This window comes from Psammomys obesus, unplaced genomic scaffold, assembly GCF_907164565.1.
Source record: "Psammomys obesus unplaced genomic scaffold, mPsaObe1.curated_primary_1811, whole genome shotgun sequence".
NCBI classification, from domain to species: Eukaryota; Metazoa; Chordata; class Mammalia; order Rodentia; family Muridae; genus Psammomys; species Psammomys obesus.
The window spans coordinates 8,706,691-8,728,048 of NW_026596152.1; the positions used below are offsets into that span (position 1 = coordinate 8,706,691).

The 21,358-nt window shown below is 50.1% G+C and overlaps 1 protein-coding gene across 1 annotated transcript in view; it reads left to right on the forward strand.

Moving 5' to 3' along the window:
• The first annotated feature begins 9,021 nt into the window (after nucleotides 1–9,021).
• The window catches only part of Slc47a1 (solute carrier family 47 member 1), a 32,314-nt gene continuing 19,977 nt past the window's right edge, over nucleotides 9,022–21,358 (forward strand). Inside the window, exons 1-6 of the mRNA XM_055594110.1 lie at nucleotides 9,022–9,163; nucleotides 13,715–13,816; nucleotides 15,311–15,379; nucleotides 16,259–16,407; nucleotides 17,241–17,283; nucleotides 18,799–18,843. Coding sequence (XP_055450085.1) covers nucleotides 9,029–9,163; nucleotides 13,715–13,816; nucleotides 15,311–15,379; nucleotides 16,259–16,407; nucleotides 17,241–17,283; nucleotides 18,799–18,843 — 543 coding nt within the window. The 5' untranslated portion in view covers nucleotides 9,022–9,028. The remainder of the gene's footprint in view (nucleotides 9,164–13,714; nucleotides 13,817–15,310; nucleotides 15,380–16,258; nucleotides 16,408–17,240; nucleotides 17,284–18,798; nucleotides 18,844–21,358) is intronic.

A 21,358-nucleotide genomic window follows, 5' to 3' on the forward strand; every position in this document is an offset into this window, starting at 1 on the left:
CTCTCCCTCTCTTTCCTCCTTCTCTCCCTCTCTTTCCTCCTTCTCTCCCTAGCCCTTCTCTCCCTCTCTTTTTCTCTCTTTCCCTCTCTAGGGCAGCTGCCCCACAGGCTGTTTGACTGGTTGCCACCTGAGTGCATTTCTGGAAGGGAGTTGGCGTGGCTGTCACTGCTCCCGTTTTCCCACCTTGTCTGCCCTGACTCTATCTCTGTTTTACTTTGTAGATGAGATCTGTTCCTCAGTCAAGTGTGGTTCTGCTTTAATGGCTCGAGTCCTGTTTGTTTCTCTGGCTGGTCTGTAATTCACAATATGAAATGGGCTGCTTTCAAATTTACAGAGGCTGCCTGTTCTTGCTTTCCCAGGGCTGGCACTAAAGCCGTGGCCCGCCACACCCACCTATTACTGGAATTTGCAGGATAAAAGCCAACAAGGGAGGTTCAGCCATCTGTCCCCAGTACAGCAAGAGGAACACAATTGTGAAAGCAGGTATTACTGTTCGTGAGTGTGAGTGGGCTGCTGGGATATCTGGTGGGCGGGGACATCAGGCACAGGGGTTTGGCTTGTGTGCCTCAGGATTCTGATATCTCCTGGGCGCCTCAGTTTGGTTTCCACTGTTTCTGTGTCAGCATCAGGCCACATCACTCTATCTGAAAAGTGCTTTTTTTTTTTTTTTCCTCTTCCTGAAGCGGAGTGCCACACTTTGGGACCTGTAGATCGAGATGAATGCTCTGAGTCTGCAAAGCTGCCTCTCTTTTTGTGTGCGTCAAGGAAAAATCTACCCTTTCTTGCCAAGATTAGGAGTTTATCTGCTTGAGTGGCCTGTCTCTGTCTCTCTCCATTTCATGTGTGTGATTCTCCTGACTTTGCCCAACATCAGCCTCATCCCTGGGCTCAGAGTCTGGTAGGTGTCATGGAAGAACTCGGCATAGCAGAAAGCCGGCGACGGTGGAGAAAGAACCCTTCTCATCCACGATTCCTTCTTAGAAACAAAGAAAGGTGTTCCAGAAATATTTGTGGTTAAAACTGGGATATGCCTAAAGTCTCACACAGGCCCTGATAAAGAAAGTGAGATCACCTCGACTAGCTGAAACCAATGAGTTGCTGTGAAAAGAGTATTTAGGAATTAACTGTTGCAGCCACCATATTTCCTGGAATGAAAGGGGAATCAGAGGAGCACGCTCTAAAGAATTGCAAAGACCCTTAAGATGAGGGCAGAAGGGTCAAAGTCAGAAAAAGGAGAGGAGATGGCAGAACAGAGGTTGGAGTGAACCTTCCACAATCTATTGCTACAACAAAAGCCTCGATGCTGGAGGATATAAAACAAACAAACAAACAAACAAACAAATGACATATTTAACTCAAAGTTCATGAGATTCAAGAACACAGCACCAGTGTCTGCTCAGCTCTGGTGAGAGCTTTTTACGAGCATCATCAGGATGAGAATGCTTGCTAGAGTGAGCTGTCACATGGCAAGATGGCAGCCAGGATTGGGGGCCAGGCTTGCCCTACGCAGAACCTGCTCCCATAGGAACTCACAGGGTTCCTGGGGGAACTGCATGCACTTATTCTGAGAGTTACTCTCCAATGGCCAGCTGGCCAGCACGGGGCCTGCCTCTTTAAGGTTCTGTCTTGTGAAGACTACCACACAGAGGCCAGAGCTCCCAACACACTAGTGTGGGGGACATACTAGCCAGAACACAGAAAACTTTCTATTCTTTAAAAACGAAATTCCTCCTTAAGTTTTATTTTAACTATTTTAATTACTTTTGGCTCTTTGAGACAGCCTCACTCTTTTAGCCCAGGTAGGCCTAGAATTCGTGGCAACTTTCCAAGTGTTGGGATTACAGGCATGAGCCACTATACTCACCTCGTTTAAGAACTTTGCCGGCCATGCTGGGCTCAAGCTCCTACGCCCTGAGCATCCTACCACGGGCTTCTGAGTGCTAGAATCACAGGCGCATATTCCAACCTCCAGCTGGCCTCGGTTCTTTTAATCCCAAACGAGATGAAGAACTGGCAAAAAACAAAACATCCGAAATAGTCTATGGAGGATGACGCAGGTGACAGGTGACAAGCACCGCCCCCGCCCCCCCCCCCCCCCCCCCAACCCTGTTCAGAATAATCTAAAAATATCAGAGTTCTGCGCTGGCTTTATGCTGAGACACGTTGGATTTTCTAGTTGTGTGTGGTGTATGTGTGTGTTTTAAAGCCGTCCATGCCAGGGGCATGGTGTTCTGCCTCTGTGAGTTGGGTTGCTATGGAGCCGTGAAAACTAATTCTTACTAATGTCCTTTTCCTGTCCCAGGACTGCACCAGAGACGCTGCCCTGTGTATCTTCATCTTGTTTCTTTGGGGTCTCTTTGTCTGTGACAGTTTTTAACAATGCCCTCAGGTTTGATGACTTTGGCCACTTGAGACATACTGGTAAGTGCCACTTTTTTATTTTTTTGAGACGGTGGTTTCTCTGGGTAGACCTGGCTGTCCTAGACTTGCTTGTAGACCAGGCTGACCTCAAACTCACAGCAATCCACCTGCCTCTGCCTGAGTATTGAGATTAAAGGTGTGTGCCACCACTCCTGGCTTCATGTTAAGTGGTTTTTGTATGTTCTTAATTGACATCTGCTTTTTTTTTTTTTTTTTTTTTTTTTTTTTCTGATGAGTGAGTAGCCACAGCTCTACAGGATGATGGTGGTGGTGAGGTCCTATTTCTATCACAACAGGTCATCTGAATTGTGTCCTCTTAAAACTCATGTCTGGAACCTTGGGGCATATTCCTATTTGGAAGTAGAGTCTTTGTAGGTGCAATAAACTCAAGACCAAGTCATATGTGTTGAGAGGGGCTTTGATTCCATGACTTGTGTCCTTATATGAAGAGGAAATAGAGTCATGCAGACAGGCCCCCGGGGGACAGCTGTGATTGCAGAGGTGGTGGTCAGAACCGTGTTTCACAAAACAAGGTGAATCCATTACTTTTTCCATCACTGACACTAAAGTACCAAGGGAAAAAATTTTAAGAGGAAGAGAATTTGCTTTGGCTTGCTGTTGGAAGTTGTTCTGATGCTGGCCCTCAAGATCTGGTTAAACCTATGCTTGTTGTATAAACCTGCCTAAGTCATTAGATTTGATTGGTTGATTAAACAGCCTGGGCAGGGCAGAATAGGGTAGGCGTGGCTAAGGTTCTCAGACTTGGGTTCAAGAGAATCACCAGGAAACAGATGGACAGGAAGAGCGGAGGAAGGAGGATGCCAGGATGGTGGAGAAGGAACCACTTGGGCAAGGAGGAAGGACTCCAGTAATGGCGTGAAAAGGCCCAGATGAAGAATACAAGCAAGTACCATGGGATTATGGATGGAAGGTAGTCCAGATAGAAATGATTGTAGTGGATGGCATTGGATGGGGGCTGGGAGATGGATGGTGAGTTATTCAGACAGTGTAGGTAGGGATATCTGCCTGGCCCTGGGTGAATAAGGCAATTATAAAATCTGACAGGTGTCTATAGCTTATTATTTGTGATAGCAGGTTAGATAAATACTGCTCTGATAATCTTAGGGCTAATAATAAACCTTATATAGACCAACACTTTTTTTTTTTAATTTACTACAACAGCTTGCAGATCCAGAGGGTTTAGTCTGCACTTGCTTGGTTACAGGTACTTAGGTAGGACATTGTGGTGATGGCTGTGTATAGTAGACGAGAGCTTCACAATTCACGAAGAAGCAGAGTGAGGCAGTAAGTAGCTAGAGATAATAAAACCCCTAGCCACCTACTTCCTTTACCTTCTAAAGCCTCTAAAACCTCCCCAGAGAGCATCCCTACCTGGTGACCAAGAGCTTAGAACACAGGCTGGAGAGGTGTCTCAGGGGTTAAGAGCCCTGGCTACTCTGCAGAGGACCAGGGGTTGGTTCCCAGCATCCACCCAGCAGCTCACAACCATCTGTTACTCTAGTTCCAGGCACTTGGATGCCCTCTTCTGACCTCTTTAGGAATTGCACACACATGGTTCACATATATGCATACAGACAAAACACTCACATACATGGAATAAAATAAAGCTTTAAAGATGAGATTATTTTTAAAATGCAGAACCTGAGCCCAGGGGGTGTATTTCACCTTCGGTCATAGCTCAAGGGCTGCAAGGATTTTGGGAAGTTACGGGAAGCCAGCAGAGGTGTGTGCCTCGGTTTCCTCTGCGTCCCCAAGAAGGAACTGGCTCTGCCAACTCCCTTGCTTTAGAATTTTCTGCCTGAAGTGTAAAAGCAAAAAAAAAAAAAAAAAAAAATTCTGTTGCTAGAAGCTTCCAAACCTGGGGAAGCCCTAGGAAACCAAGGCAGGAGTGTGCTGCCCTGCTCCTGAGGACACCCTTCATCTTCTTCAGCTGACGCCATGTTTGTCAGATTTCTCTGCTGTGCACTTGTCATCTCCCCTTTTTGTACTGTAGAGCAGGGCCCTGGTCACAATTAGAAATAAAGGTTAAGAGATTTATTTTATCAGCTGCTGTTGTGTAAGATATTTCTTTAATTTTTTTTTTTTGGTAAATGTTATTATCAACATAAAGACTTGCACATAAAACTTTATTAAACCATCTTCTTACTAATTCTCTTTTTTTTTTTTTTCTAATGCTGAGGATGGAACTAATGAACTCCCACATACTAAGCAAGCATTGTCCATGGAGCTATGGCGCCAGATCCCTTTCGTATCCCTGGATTCATCAGCTTTAGCCCACTTGATTTCTTTGGATTGTCTTGAATGTAAGTGCAAGCAATGGTTTTGTCTCTCCTTTCCCAGGGTTTACGCATCACACTTGTGCTTCACGGCGTCATTACATCGGTTAGGATTTCTGGGAGACCCCTAGAGAACAGCAGCGTCTGTTTCCCTTAGGGTCATCCAGGGTGATCATGTTTAAAGCTCTGACCTTTGCTATGAGAAGGAGCTGCTAAAGCAGCCGGGCAGCCCAAAGGTGGCACTCGCCCAGCCGCATAGCACCAAAATAACAGGCAGGGAGGCTCCAGGATCAGCGCCGTCTGGAAATGAGCTGCCACGCTCTCATCATCATTAACCAAACTCGGAAAGTTCCACCAGCCCCTGGATCTGTGCCCGAGAAGACTCATGTCACACACCAATGCTCACAGAGCAAGAGGACACCCCTACAGACTAAAGATCAAGACGCAGTCACAGAAGTTCACTGTCAGGGACTGTGCAGTAGGACATTGATCAGATGGGGCTGGGGTGGGGGTCTTAGTGTCCAGCCTGGGCTTCTGGTTGTGGAGACTCCCATTCTGAGAAGCTGCTTCTCTGCTCCCCACATGCAATCCTAGTGGGGGGATCCTAGCCCAGGATATTATCCAACCCTTTGGTTCAGAGCTTGGCGTGTCGTTGAGAAGAAGACACAAGACCCCAATTATCTGGACTGGGTAATTGTTCTGAAAGCAGGCAAGGAATCTAAGGAGGGCCAAACCCTTCATCTCTCTTGTTTTGTATGACGAAGTCAGAAGAGAAGGGAGAAGGGTCTTAGTAGCTGACCTATAGAATTCGAGGATGAGAGCGGAGATGGCCTTTCTCTGGACCAAGAGGAGAATCGCAGATAGTGTGAAAGAGCAGGAAAAAAAAACAACAACAAAAACCTAAACACTAATGGTCTTGTTTGTCTGTTTGTTTATGTGGTGGTTTGAACAGTAATGGCTCCCATAGGTTCATATAACTGAATGCTTAGTCATCTGCGAGTGGCACTACTTGAGAAGGATTGGGAGGTGTGTCACTGGGGGTGCGCTTTGAGGTTTTAAAAGCCCAAGCCAGGTCTAAACTTTCATACAGCAAACAAACAAACAAACAAACAAACAAAAAACCAGGTAGCCATTTCTGCCTTACATCCTCAAGGTACACACATGTATTCATGAACAATTTTTATTAGTTTAATTAAATCGGATTAGAAAGCTAAGGGCAAAAATGAGTACAAGAATCAATCATCTCATCAGCAGCCTAGCTTCAGAGAGAGTCTCGTCAAGTCTCTCTTCCTGCTGCCTGCAGATCTGGATGTAGAGCTGGCTACTTCTCCAGCACCACGTCTGCCTGTGCGCCACCATGCTCCCCACCAGGATGCCAACGGACTAAACCTCTGAAAGTGTAAGCAAGTCCCAGTTCAATGCTTTTCTTTATAAGAGTTGCCAGGGTCCTGGTGTCTCTTCACAGCAAGTGAACACTGACTGAGACCGTCCTCTTCATGGTGCTGGAACCCAGGAGCCCACATAGACTAGGCAAATATTCTGCGCCAGCCCTTAGATTCCCCATGGCTGTAGCTCAGTGGTAGGGCTTTTGCTCAGCATGTGCGAGACTGGACACGAGTTCGAACCCCAATGCTAAAAACCAAACCCCAAATCCTAACCCCAGACTTCCTTGTTATCTGGTTACTGCATGGTTTGGGCATGAAATGTCTCTCACAGGCCCTTATGCTTAAGTCTTGGTCTCCACCTGGTGGCCTCATTTTGGAAGGTGTTGGAGACTAGGCTAGAAAACTGCCCAGCACATTGTTGAAGAGCATTTTGTTTCTTTGCATCTTGGCTGTCACAAGGCAAGGAATGTTCCTCTACATTCTTCCTTGGACATGGATGGAGCCTCTGAGGCCATGGGCCTTCCTTTTAAGTTGCTTTTGGGATATTTTGTGTCGAAGACCTGCTTCGAGAGGTCAGGATAGACTGAGGCAGTGTGTGTAGAGTCTGTGACTGATCATTCAGCAGACTTTTATCTGAGGGTACAAAGCTTGACTCTCTTGGCCAGAACTACTTGTAGCCGGCAAAGAAAAAGAAAGAAAGGGGTGGGGACAGATACTTAGTGGATGAAGCAAGACAAGCTCCAAGGAGCAAGTTCCAACAATTTCACACACACACTCACACACTGAGTGGATGAAACAAACTCCAAAGAGTGAGCTCCAACAACTTTTTTCCCCCACAGCTTATATATCCCAGCAAAGTGTTTCAAGCAGTACAAAAGTCACAATGTGGCTACATTCTATTTTCTTTTTTTTGAGTGAAGGATTACAATGAGTATATATAGAAGAACAAACAAACAAACAAACAAACAAACCACTTTCCTTAGTGCACTCACGTGATTAAATGTTTTAAGTATTATGGGTGAAAAATAAATGTGAAAAACAAATTATTGACAAGAACCCATATACATTTGTAACTAAGTAATTTGTAAGATTAACAAAGTGTAAGCAGGCAAGGTAATTTTTTTCAGCCCAGTTTTTTTTTTTTTTTTTTCTGGCAGACTGTAATTTGTGGTTATAAAGAAAGAATCAATTATCTTAAAAAGTAATCTTGCTGAGCCGATGGCACACCCATGTAATCTCAGTGATCTGGGAGGCAGGCGCAGGTGGATCTCTGTGAGTTGGAGGCCAGCCTGGTCTACAAAGTGAGTCCAGGGCGGCTAAGGCTACACAGAGAAATCCTGTGTGGGAAAAAAAAGGTAATCTTATAAAACTCTTAAAAGAATCACAAATCTAAACTTTTATAAAAAAAGAAAAAAAAAAAAAACAACCAGTCATTTCTACTTTAAATCCTCAAGATGCACACCTACTCATTAACAATTTTTATTAAGTCATATTAGGAAGCTGAGGGCAAAAATTGGTGTAAGAAATTAGTTGTGATTACCAGCTCAGCTTCAGCGAGAGAGTCCTGTCAGCTAGTGCTACTTGGGGTCTTGTTCTTGCTCCCTAACCTCAAAGATGCCCAGCCCAACTATTAAGAGTGTACTCTCCTGAACTTTAAATTGTTTTCTAAGATTTTCTACATCAGAGCCACCGACAAGAACATCCTAGCCTAACCTCACTGACAATCTCTTTTTCCAAATTCTTTCTAAGGGTGGTGGTCATGGCTGACAATCCCCGCTCTGAGTTCTTTTCAAGGTTGGTGGTTGAATCATTAATCTGCTCCAGCAGCAATTGCCTGGAGGAGGTCAGGCGTTGTTACTGTTGAGGGCCAGTGATGCTGCGCAGTGAGGGGCTGGAAGCCCCTCTTAGGGTCTTCGTACAACTCGTGTATGGCGAGGGATGTGGCGAGCACAGAGCGACACTCCACAGCAGCAGGGAGTCCTCAGGACAGGCTCTGCGTCCCGGGGCACACCCACGTGGGTGTTACGCTAACCGGTGGGCCGAATTCCGGGAGTTCTAAAGCTGTTTTGCTGCACGTCCCCCCTGCACGGCCCTCAACGGTGTTGTCACAGCAACATGGAACGAACAGGCAGCTAAAACACTTGTGAGTCAGGATCACTTGCCACAGAAGGGACTTGAGCCTCTTACAGAATCACCTTTGACTTGGCCCTAACACCCGTGAGGCAACGCTGTGCTGGGCTGGGAGTGGGCGAGTTTACAGATGAGGAGAGGGAGACCCTGGAGACAAGCCTGTGTTCTCCCGGCAGCAGGGGTCCCTCGAACCAGCATATTCCTGCCACAGAGTGTCCTGTCTCTCCGGGCTGGTGATTATCCAAGACCAGCGAACACTTGTGTGCTGCTTGGAAAAATGTGGCTTGTTTTTCTTTCCTGGGGGGTGCTAGGTTCTTTAATGGAACAACAACATCAAGAAAGTTGTAAAGTGCAAACCGTAACAGAGTGTGTGTTGAGCTGACCGCAAGCTGCACGGCGGAGACCTTCAACACCCAAACAAACAGCCAGATGCGACCCTTGGCTGACCACGGCCGAACCGCGATTTGGCTGGCCAGAGTGGGATCCCGCCTCGGTCCTTCCACACCGCACCTTTCTGAACCGCTATGCGCCGCCACCCCGCGGCGACGGGGGCTGGAAGGTGGCTGGCCCGGTGTGCTTTCCTCTGCAAACCCTTCCGTCCCGCGTCGGGGCGCTGGCACTTGGGAGACGCGCGGGCCTCGGGGTCGCAGGGGCAAGGGGCGCGTCCAAGGTCGCCCGGACCGAGACTCGGCCAGCGCTGGGCGGGCTTGGGGAGGCAGCCGAGGGCGGGGACTGGAGGAGGCCAGGCCCGTGGGTTCCCGCGCCGCGTTCGCGCCCCGACAGCGCGGAGGCCGCATGGAGCTCCCGGAGGAGCCCGCTCCCGGGCCGCGGGGCGCGGACGCCGGCTCCGAGCGCCGCGGGCTGCGCCGCCTGCTGCTGTCCGGCTTCCGGGCCGAGCTGCGGGCGCTGTTGGTCCTGGCGGGTCCCGCGGTGAGTCCGGTGGCCTCGGCCCCCAGGGGTTACCGGAGTTGCTGGGTTCTGACCTGGCTGGGTCGGGGGCCGGGGAAGCCGGTGGAGGGCCGCAGCGGTGCGCAGAGCCTGGTGCCTCGGCGCGCGCCCTGCAGCCAGCGGTTTCTGAAAGCAGAAACGCGCAGACTTGGTTTCTTTGCAAGCCGTGAGGGGTCGCGCATCTGTAGAATCAACTCCGGGCTGAGGCACGGAGCAGGAAGGTGGACGGTCACCTCGGAATTAGGTTTTTCGAAACGGTTTGAAATCTAGAAGCAGTTTGGCACTAGGGCATCCTGAGCCAGCCCCTCTCCCGCCAAGCACCGCGCTCACACCCTGAGTTTTTAATGAGGCTCTCTGTGAGGGGAAAGCGCTCTCATCAGTGGGGTTGGTTTTACGCGTATGCTAGATCTCCTTCGACTTTGTCTCTGAGAAGCAATGTGGGTTTTAAAGACCACAGACCCACATCACATAGACTCTTACTCCTGTTCCCCTCCAGTCTGGGGATTCTCAGTCCTCCAGGGAGAGAAAGCCACTTCTCTGGCCAGAAGAGAATGCCAATGTGTGTCTGAGTGATTATACTGCCAAGAGGCAGACGTTCAAGCAGCTTGGGGCTCCTGAGCCCGGACCTGGGTGGCCCCTTGGAATGACGACCCTGTTCTTGGATATGGTGGCACGCCCATAGGGTGCAGAGCGGCTTTGGGAACACCAGGGGCACAGGGGCTCACAGGGCTCCCTGTGAGCAGTGTGCAGACTGCAGCCGTGGAGTTCCGTTCCCTGCTCGGATCTTCCTAGGTGTGTTAGCGGACAGCCGGCGAACCAGAGCTGTTCTCCTCTCCTCTCCACAAAGGGAAGAGCAGCTAGCTTTGCCTCAGCTTAGGCTCACCGAGTGGCTGCTGGGAAAGCTTTCTAGCAGCCAGGTGTGGTGCGGTGTAGCAGCCATGGCCTGGAATCTCAGTGCTTGGGAGAAGGGGTGGGGGCAGGAGGTGACTCCAGCTGCGTGCTGTCCCAGGCTACCCTGGCTCCAGAGCGAGCGCCTGCTTCGGAAAGGAAGAATAGCAGCAGCGGTGTCTGGAGCTCCTGCCCAGCCCTAGACTGATAGGGGGATGTCGGCTCCTTTTCCTGCATGGGAACATGAATGTATACAAGCAAGCAGGCCATTGGTTTCTCACCAACGTGAAAGAAAGAAAGAAAGGAAAACCAACCAAACCAAACCATCTAGACCAACAGGAGAGAGAGAGCAAGAGAGAGAGAGAGAGAGAGAGAGAGAGGGAGACTTGGGAATCCCTGAGGAATTTCCCCTGTAGTCCCTAGTAGGAGCAGCCAGGTGACCCGTGACTGCTTTGTAAGAGTGCCATTCAGCTTAGTCTCTTGTGATTGTATACACTTCCCAGAGGGAATGTTTCGGGCCATGCTTCGGGTCTTCTGCCCCGCCCTCCCAGGCTCTACTGGGAAACAGGGTGGCCGAGCCAGCCCCCTCTGAGCATCTGCCCTCTTTCTTTCTCTTTCCACATACTTACTTATTCACTGAGTGTGTGTGTGAGTGTGTGTGTGGTGTCACAGCACGCTGGCGGAGACCAGAAGGCACCTTGCCAGGTGTAGGCTCTGTCTGTCCTTCACCATGGAGGTCTCAGGCATTAAACTCCGGTGCTTCCACTTGGGAGCAATCGGCTTTCTTGGCGGAGCCATCTCACAGGCTGGCAGGATTTGTGCTTTCTCATTCACCTTCTCCAGAGTTCTTTCCGAAATGCTCCCTGTGGATCAACCTCGGTCCTTCAGGGACAAAGCAGCAAACCCTGAACTCACTTCCGTGGTCTGGCCCCTGCTTAGCCATCATGCCCTACCTTACGTCCACCCTTCTACCCAGCCAGCCTCCTTTCAGAGCCTGAGCCTCAGCCTTCAGAAGTTCTCTGTCCCTCTCCTCTGCCTGGCAAGTTCTTCATGAAGTTTTGAGCTCAGCTTTACCAGTGGCTGGTTGTCATTTCAGTCCTGGCTGTGCCATGTGTGTGAATGACATCGTGTGCGTGAATGACAAGCTGCAGGTTCTGTCAGATGACAGATGATTACTCCTGCATGCAGGGAGGGGGTACTTCAGTTTCCTTTAGGGGGTGATTACTGTCCCTTGAGAGGTAATCCTTCATGGGTGTTCGCTCTGTTGTTCTTGAGATCCAAGATGACAAAAGAATTAGAACCTGACTGGACATTCTCAGACGCCTTGGGGGCTGGAGCAGGGCATTACGGAAGATGCCTTAATTACCCTTATCTCTGTGCCTTTATCCTTCAAGGCGATGAGATAGACGGATAAGCTATTACCAGCCCTTAGCCTGCACTCTGTAAGTGATTAACATGCCTGTGTGTAGAGCAGGCAGGGAGCCAGTTGCAAGTGCAAGACTCAGGCACAAAGCGAAGGCCGAGAAGCCAGGCCTTTATCCTGCTCTTCGTGACCTCAGGGGCCCCCATGGGAGGTTGGTGCCTTCTCAGCTCTCAGTAGAAGTGCTCAGCTGTGTCATTTTATCCTCCACACCATTTCTGACTGTGTTATGCTTCCAATGCGGGGTGGCAGAGAGAACTCAGACTGGGGACCACAGGGCTGGGATCCCAGATGCACTGTGCACTTCAAAGATACTGTTGTGGTCTGAGTCGAGTCACGTGACTGTGGGATGAGCGTCCCCAAGTGTACAAGGAAGAATGTCCCAGATGACGGCTTGGGCTCTGTGCTGCGCTGACCTGTTGTTGCTAAGGATGGGCTCTCAGGCCATTGCGGGTGAGAGGATGATGGGACCCTTCCTGAGCCCCTGAGTCCTGAGCCACACACTCTGCTGAGCAGGTTGTTACTTGCTCTCCCTCCAAGCACCAGGCCCAAGCACAGCCCGTCTTCTCCCATCTTAAGTTACAAGGCAGGAAGGGTCTTGCTCCAAGGTTTCTGTATTGTGGCCTATTGGGGGGGGGGGGGAAGAGCAATATTTCTGGGCAAAAAGGGAGGAGAGAACCACCGACAGTCTGCCAACTGGGGATGTGAATGAAGGGGGGTGAACCAGGGTCTCTCGTGCACTAAGTACGTGACCCCCCATGAGCCGCACCCTGCCCACAGCCTGGTAATTTCTGTGATATGTGTGGCTCTGTCTAAGCGGTGGCCACTTCAGTTCACTGCTGTTCACACAGCAACCACTGAGCTACGTGGGAGAACTATTCCTTGTCTAGAAACAACATGTCTTCCTCAGCATTAGCCCCAAAGGGTCTTGGGTATTCTCAAAGTGTGTTTGTTGGCCATATGTATCTCTGCATGGCCCAGAGGCAGAGAAAGTATAGAAATACAGACTCTCCAGCACCACAAACCTCCAAAATCAATGCACTGAGGTAGATCAGGGGACGTTTTCAGTATCTGCAGGTGACTCTTACACTTGTGGCCAGGTGCTCACCCCAAACCTTGCAGCCAAGAGCTGGGACATCAGCAAATCTCTGCTCCAGCAGGAACTGGCTGTGTTCAGTTGCCAACCTGGGTAGTGAGCAAAGTTGTTGGCATACTCCCAGGAAAACCACAGCAGGCCTCGTGAGGGGATGGCGTTACACAGCCTGGCCTTTGAAAGTGCACCCCACACGAATTGTCTGAACTTAGCCCAGATTCCTGGGCTTTTGTGTCAGAGACATAGCTCGGTGGAGGAATGCATGGTAGTCCCTGGAACGTAAGGCAGAATGGCTTAGCATTTGAGGATGTATTTTCCCTCATAGCAGAGCCATCATAGAAATCAGAGGAATTCAATAAACGAGGAGCTTTTTATGTGAACTCCCATAGTCCTCTGCTGTCTAGCTGGGTGATCTCACTTTTGCCTTAGTCCTTGTGTTAGTTGCTCTCCTGTTGTGATAAAACACCAAAATCGATGCAATTTACAGAAGACGGGTTTATTTTGGCTTCAGGTTCCAGAGGGGAAGAGTCCATGTGATTAGTCTGAAGTCCAGGGCCTTTTACATTCCTTCAGGAAACATGGTCAGCTTCTTTACAGCAACAGCCCACTCCTTGGTGCCAACTTATCAGTCAGTTATTTGCCTCTGTGATCATAAACAACTTGTGCAGGAAAGGGCTTATTTCTGCTTATACTTCCACGTCACCGTCCATCATTGATGGAAGTCAGGGCAAGAGCTCAAGCAGAACCTGGAGGCAGAGACTGAAGCAGAGACCATGGAGGACTGCTCTTATGGCTTGCACAACCTGCTTTGTTATAACACCGAGGACCACCAGGCCAGAGGTGGCACAGCCCAGAGTGAGCTGGGGCTCCTCCCACATCAATCAGGAAAATTCCCCACTGACCAACCTGGTGGGGGCCTTTTCCCGATAGAGTAGTTTGCTCTTCCCAAATGATTCTATCCCGTGTCAAGCTGAACCTAATACCGGCGAGCACACACATTGCATGCTATATAGAAATCACACATCCCTTCAGGTGGGTCAACGGCGTCCAGGTTTCTTTCCCTGGGGAACTGGATGGGAAACACCATGTTTTCTTGTACGCTCTGGTGACCCCTTCTCTCCTCTCTTTCCAGTTCTTGGCCCAGCTGATGACGTTCCTGATCAGCTTCATCAGCTCGGTGTTCTGTGGCCACCTGGGCAAGCTGGAGCTGGATGCAGTCACGCTGGCAATTGCAGTACGTAGGAGGCTTTCAGCGAAGGCGTGTAAATCTGTCTGTCTGTGCCACCTGCTGCTGTGACAAATGACCACAGGCCAGTGCTGTGTGTGTCCTTGTGGTGCTAGAGGTCTGGAGCCTGAAATGAGTTCCGCTGGGCTAAATCCAGGGTGCCAATGGGGCTGCAGCCTTAGGAATGATCCTTCTTTGGGGTGATCTTGCAGATTGCCAGGCCTAGTGAGTTGAATGAGCCTCTCTTTGGAAGGTATTATCTCAGTTACCGTATCATCTGGTAAATGGTCCCGGGAGCTTGGGTTTTGAGTATGGGAAAAAGGGAATTGTATAGATGCCCTGAAGTTTGCTGTGCTCGGGAGATGCCACATTACCCATTTCTAGCATTTTCCATCCAAATGGAAGTCCTAATCCAGAATGGAATGGGAGGGTAGGGTCTAGATCCAAACAAGACTCCAAATGTGAAACTGGGAGGATCCCCAAATTTTCTCTTTGTCAGAGACACAGTCCCCAAAGTCAAGGAGATAGGCCACTGGTCTCTGCCAGGGATTGCTAACTGGCCATTAAGGGCTAGAGCCCCTATCAACTTATTTGGCTTAGTCATGTGTGTTTTTAGACTTGGACCCTGGCTCTTTGCAGGGTGTATTCCTGTTCTCCTTATCCCCACGTGTCCTGCCCTGTCCCTACTTGCCTGGTCTCTAGGCAAACCCTCTACCACTGAGCAACACCCCAGTTCCTTATTTAAAAATCTGAGGCACTATGGAAGTTCACCCAGTTAAGCCTCAGGCAGGTTTCTAGTGACTGAGGGCTTGGGACAAGCCAGCCCTTTCAGCAGGCTGGGCTCAGCTGCTGTCCTCATGAACCCTGCTACAGATTCAGGGAGGTGGCGGTATGAGAGCCCAACGAAGCTACTTCCCGATTCCAGCGAAGGCAAGTGTGCCCGAAAAGTCTCCAGCGGGCACCAGCCTTGACTGTTTGCTTCTGCATCCTTCCTGTGATCCAGGGGCTTGACCCAGGCCACACTGGCGAAACCTTTATTTGAAACCTAGCATGGGAATGTCTCGAGTTCCTCTGTGCATTTCACAATATTTGTGCACTTTAACCAGCTGAACATTTCTAACCTGAAACTCCCAAATCCAAACTGCTCCGAAATCTGTGGTGCTGCATTTTGTCCTATTAGTGCTAAAGTCTCGGATTTCTGAACATTTTGGATTGTAGAGTTTTGGGATGAGAGATGCTTAACTGGCCCTTAGTCTCAAGGTCACCCCAAAACTGCTGCTGGGTCACCCTGTGTTTATTTAGGAGTTGCTCTGAAGTTAGAGAGCAAGGCAGCCAAGACTTCAGCAAGGCTGTGCTGTTACCTGTGGCCTGGGTTTTGAGTATCCCTTGCTGAGCTCTTGGGTATCATTCTAGCTGCCCCAAGTGGTCTGAGCAGGTTGTCTAGGGGGGGTTCGGTCACACTGTGATTCTGACCTGCACGAACCTTTAACTGTTCACTTCCAGGTTATCAATGTCACCGGCATTTCAGTGGGACACGGCCTGTCCTCTGCTTGTGACACCCTCATCTCCCAGGTAAATGGAAGGGATCGAATTCTCGGTGACCCAGACATCTTTGGTGTACGTAGATGGAGGATCTCACCACAAGAGGGGGGCCGTGTGCACCCTCAGATGAGAAGCTCAGCCACAAGCCCCTGGCAGCCTTTGCCAGCCATAGATTCTCCCTCTCCTCGGGAACACCCTGGCTCAGCAGCATGGAGCATAGCTTGGTCCCCTCAGGGCTTGGTCCCCCATGATCCATAGTTAATGAGAGCTGAGACTCCTGGGCTGCCCAGCATTGAATGAGAGGATCCCATCTTATATCACTAGTTTGGGGGATGATCCAAAATAAAACTTCAAGGTTGGTTTCTACCACGTGTGCCTTTCTGTGTACCAGCTTGGAGTTGGAAAGTTGAGCCCTTTAAGCAGAGCTTTAAGCAGAGCCGTTGGTACTTGGTATGTGTTTCCCTCTAGAGCTGGTCTGAAGCTCCCACAGAGATGTTACTGGACAGAGAGCTGACAGACATAGCCACCTTCTGGCTTCTGTGAGTTGGTAGGCGCTGGTGCCCCACAAGACCAGCCCTTGGCCCAGTTCCTGCTCTAGCAGGTTTGGAATCAGGCCTCCAAATCTGCATTTCTAACAGGCTTCCAGACCATGCAAACTGACAGTATACTAGAACCACGGGAGACCTTTAACTTGGCCTTGCTGCTTGGGTCCTAGCCTGGGCTAGCCATGGTAGTGTACTTCTGTGGTGCTGGGCAGTGCAGCAAGCCAACTCTCAGTCAGCCACACCATCTTTCCCTAGAGAGAATGGCCAAGCCACCTGCTTCCCTATGAGACATATTGCAGGCTTCTGAGGGACAGCCAGGATGGGCTGCTTTTGTCTGATGGGTTTGTTTGCCTGTGCTCGCCAGACATACGGGAGCCAGAACTTGAAGCACGTCGGGGTTATCCTACAGAAAGGGACACTCATCCTGCTCCTTTGCTGCTTCCCCTGCTGGGCAATCTTCATCAACACTGAGCAAATTCTGCTGCTCTTCAGGCAGGACCCGGATGTATCCAGGTAAGGCAAGGCAAAAGGCAGGGCATCCATTAAGGCAGAAAGATCATCCATCCATCCATCCATCCATCCATCCATCCATCCATCCATCCATCCATCCTCAGCCTTCTGGTGACAGAGGCCAGGCTCTCACACCAAGATGAGCTTAAGCTGATCTTGGCTGACCCTTCCCAGGCATTGATACCTTCTGTATCTGGCTTATGAGACCTGGATTCCCTCTCGTTACTGGCTTCCTGGTTGAGAGTTTTGAGTGGAATCGCATTCACAAATACTTTCCCATTGGGATGTCAGTCTGTGGACTGTTAATGCTTAGTGATTTCTTACCTACAGTTGTTACTAGACCTACTTATGTAGTAGGCCTCTAGTTTCCACACCCCCAGACTCTTAACCGGTAGAGGTGAGGCCCGGGGGCACGAATAACTTTCAAATCTTTATTGAGAGAGAGCTACCAAGTTTAAGACCCACTTCCTTAACTGATTAAGATCTTTGAAAAGTACTTGCCCCATGCCAGTAGCTTGGAACCCATAGGTACCTGACAATATGCCTGGATATCTTATTGGGTAGAGGGGCTTGGGAACCAGGAAGGCTGAGAAATAGCCTGTAGTGCCCTGGGCACCTCCCGTAGCCAGGGACTGTCCAGCTGCAGCGTGAGGCTCAGAATCCCTGGAAGGTGGTCCTGGCAAGACAGTGGGCTCTGTATAGTTTTGCGTTTGCTCCACCAAAGTCCATTTATTTAGGAGCAACCAAGAATGCACTAGCAGCGTCCACTGTTTCATTCTGACTCTTCCTGGGAGAGGCAGCCTCTGTCATCATTGTCACTATTTTCTATTGTATAGGCTCACCCAGACCTATGTCATGATCTTCATCCCAGCGCTTCCCGTGAGTCTTCAGAGGGGTCAGAGACTCCATTCTTGGGTCCTTGGGTGAAAAGTGGCCGGGATGTCATGAGCTCACTGACCTAATTCTCGCACGTGACATCGGCTCATCACAGAAGTGTGTTTTAATTATGATCCTTAAGGACACAGCAGCATTTATCTCTCAAAGAACCAAAGAAACTCTAGACTGGGGTCGTTTGCCTTGACTTCTTGTACCTGGAGCGCGCTCGGGGCATCCAGCAGGAGAACCCAGAACGTTTCTTTTAAGGGGTAAAGTCTTACCCATGGCGGAACCTCTCAGAGCATCGCTGACCTTTACACGGTTGTGTGTGGTCACATTGAAGTTGTGCGTTAACGTTTAATAACAAGTTGTAGGCGGTCAGTGAACAGCCAAACCTAAGTTTATTCAGTTGGATGGAGGGGCCGGGTGTTTGCTGGGACTGCCTCAGGCCGGTGGCTTCCACGGCAAAAAGTAAGGCCGGAAGCCCAAGATCACTGTGCGGGCCTCCGGGGTCTCCCTGTGGCCTCCGTCCTGGGCTTGCAGGCGCTCCCCTTGTGTCCCCACAGAAGGGAGCTGTCTCTTGTAAACAAGCCAATCCTGTTGGAGTAGAGCCCCACTCCCGAGTCCCCATCTTGGTTTAACCACCCTCTAAGTCCAGCTGTGTGTGGGAATAGGCTTTTGTGGGTGAATAGGAGGGACACAGTCTGCCATGATGGAAGCCTTTTGCCCTCATAAGTGGCATTGTGCTTCTTCGTTCATCATAAAATGTTTTATTTTACTTTATTTTTATCCTTACATTTCTGGGGATGGGGCCCAGTGCCTTGCTTGCTAAGGGCTTACGTACTCCATCACCGAGCTATACCCTCGGCCCTATCCCATAAAAACACTTGACTGTCACATCTTTTCGTTATTCCACCAAGTAAGGCGATAGCTGGGCTATGGGAAGACAGCAGTGTACAGCGAATGAGACAGGGTGCGGGGGCGCACCTCTTTTGTTGCCGGGACAAAACACCCAAGAGAAGCAACTTAAACAAGGACTTACTTTTAGCTCACAGTCCCATGCTGGTGTGACTGACTCCTATGAGTGATCCCAGGAGCACAAGGGAGCATGTTTATTGATCAACAGCCCACCAGGAAGCAAGAGTTCAGGTCTGTAGTCAGGCCAGACTAGATGTAGACAGACCATGGCTCTATTAGACAAGGCCCCATGTTCCAAATGTTCCCCCACTCCCCCTCCCACCCCCGCCAAAAGCCTGACTACCTGAGGACCACAACCTTAAGCACATGAACCCATAAGACCACTTCAACCCAGGACTAGAACTTCTTGGATCATGTTCATTCACACAGAAGGTGCGTGAAGCCCCTGGACCACGCACTGCTCGCCCCAGGTTAAGACGAGGCTCTGTGGAGCAGAGGGCAGCCAGGGTGTCTGTGGGGCAAGCCTGCCACGGCCCCCAGCTCTCATCCCGATGTGTGGCCAGGCTGCTGAACTAACCCTGGCCTCTTGTTCTCTCGCAGGCAGCCTTTCTTTACACGATACAAGTTAAATACTTGCTCAACCAGGTAAGGTGGGCTGTCCTCTTCCCCTTGGGGGGCTGACAGAACCAGGGAGACCAGGGTGGAGGGAACCGTTCTGCTGAGAGCCACCGAGAGATGCTTTCAGGGTTGCGCACACAGACAGGGCTTTGCTGTGGAGAGACGTCTTAGGTGACACCGAGGAGTGAATGAAGCATTGCTTTTGGCTCTGACAATTTGTATCTAGTTCCTACTCGGAAATATTGCCGTTGGCACTGTGAAGGCTAGCACCTCTGTGTTCTTTGGCTCTTTACCGGTACAGGCCTGTCTGCTCCCTAAAGGGCTGAGGGTCAGAGTGGCTTGGCTGGGACTAGGCAGTCCACACCTCTTCTTGGTTCTTCTGAGAAACCCTGCTTTCTGGGGCAGAGGGTATAAAAAAAAAGCTCAAGTTGTATTGAGAACAGAGAATAGTCAAGATCTTTCATACATGGCAAACAACAATGGCCAAAGGCCCCGGGAATGGTGGCCCTGATGTGGTGGGGGTGGGTTTCTGCGACAGTGTGTGATAGAGGACTTCCTTCTAGAAACATTCAGGGGAAGTGGGAATGGGTCACAGATACCCACCACACAGGCAGGCTTCCTGTGTTGTGTGTAACAGGGAGGCATGAATGAGGGTAGAAAGAGGCAGGGAAGTTTCCTACCTGCTCAATACTTAAGATATCGTACTTGATTAATGCTGGCGTTATGTACTCGAACTAGTTGAACACAGCCGTCTCTTCTCTGTCTAGATCCTTCTATGAATCCTCAGCGTGTCACAACAGCCCCTGCTGGTCTTTCTGTCTCTCAACAGTGTGGTGACCTTTTATCTCATGGATGGGAGGAGGGATGGAGAGTGTGAACACGGCACTCTTCAATAGCTGAGGCTGAGGGATGGACCTAGAGGTAGCTGAGAGGGGCTGAGGGCTGGGACCCGAGTTACAGTGGACTGGTGGGGCTCTGGGCCCCTGAGGGAAGTGTTCCTAGATGGCGGTGTCAGGCACTAGGCACCAGGCAGGAGCGCCGAGTGGTCAGACTGCTACAGCTGAGAAGACATGGCACACAGTGGCTTGAGAGGCGCAGGCTGGCTGGTCTGCCGGAGCCACGTGGTGTTTCTACAGGGCACTGTGGTGGTAGAAAGCAAACCACTCTGTGGTGCAGAGATGGTAGCTGTGAAAATGGTGAGCTGACGATGGTCTGAAAAGAAGGAATTGCTCCAAAGGAGCAGGACACACGATGGTGTGTAGGTTCTGTAGGCTGGGAGGACAGTGGGCTATGGGAGAGGTGGGGTGCCTTAGCCCAAGCATGCTGCTGGTTTGGGGGCACATTCTCCCCTGGAAGAGGGAAGAGGTTAGAAAGGGAGCAGAGGAAAGACAGGAACACAGAGACCTGCAGCAGAGGAACTTGGCAGGGAAGGGACAACTCTGGCCCTCCTTTGGGCCCTTCTTGAGAAAAGCAGTTGTCCTCTGTATCCTCACAGCTCCCATATCAATCCCAGACCTCCAGGCATCTTGCTAGCAGCCTTGAGGCAAAGGGGAGCATGTTGTACCTGTGACTTCATCTTGGCCTGCAGCCTCCTCCTCACTTTATTCAGTTGGTGGCCTCTGTTCTTTCTCCCTCTACTCTGTACATTATAGGCCACTGTTTGGTCACTTAGTCCTGTGGGTCTTGTCTGTTCTTCTATTTCTGTTATTGTTATTATTGTGAAAATAATTATTTATTCATTTAGTGTGTCTGTGTGTGCATGCCACAGCATGTGTGGAGGTCAGAGGACAACTTGTGGGAGTCAGTTTCCTCCTTCCACCATGTGGGCCCTGGGATTGAATTCAGGTCATCAGACAAGGCAGCAAGCATCTTTACCTAACGAGCCATCATTAGGTAATTACCTAATGGGTTCCTGAATTTACTTCTCGTCACTTCCGTAGCATCTTATTTACCTGGCTCCCCGCTCTCCACTTACCTTGTACCTCTCAAAAGGCAGGCTGGCTGCTCTTCCATACCTGAGATGAATCTGATTGCAGACCCTTTACAGGATACTCACCAGGGACTCATTTTCTCCTTGAACATGGAGCTCACACGAACAGCCACACTTTAGTCCTGGTCCCATCAGCTGGAGATGGCCGGAGGCAAAGCTGCAATTTTGTGTTTTGTTCATTTACTCACACACTGAGGGCCCAGTGGTGTTTGGGGCATCTCACCAGATAAGGAGGAAGTGCTAGGGCAAAAGGCTGTAGAAGTAGCCAAGAGTGATGGCACATGCCTGTAATCTTAGCATTCAGGAGACAGGCAGGATGGTAGTGCAGGAGTGGCCTTTAATCCCAGTGCTTGGGAGGAGGAGGATCTCTGCCAGTTTGAGGCCAGCCTGGTCTACAGAGTGAGTTCCAGGACAGCCAGGGCTACACAGAGAAACCCTGTCTCGAAAAACCAAATCTATGTATGTGAAGCCTTGATTTGCAGGCCCAGAGCAGAGCAAGGTCCTGTGTGAGGGTTAGTGTAAGGGCCTCTCCATCTGGCGATCCCAGGGCGG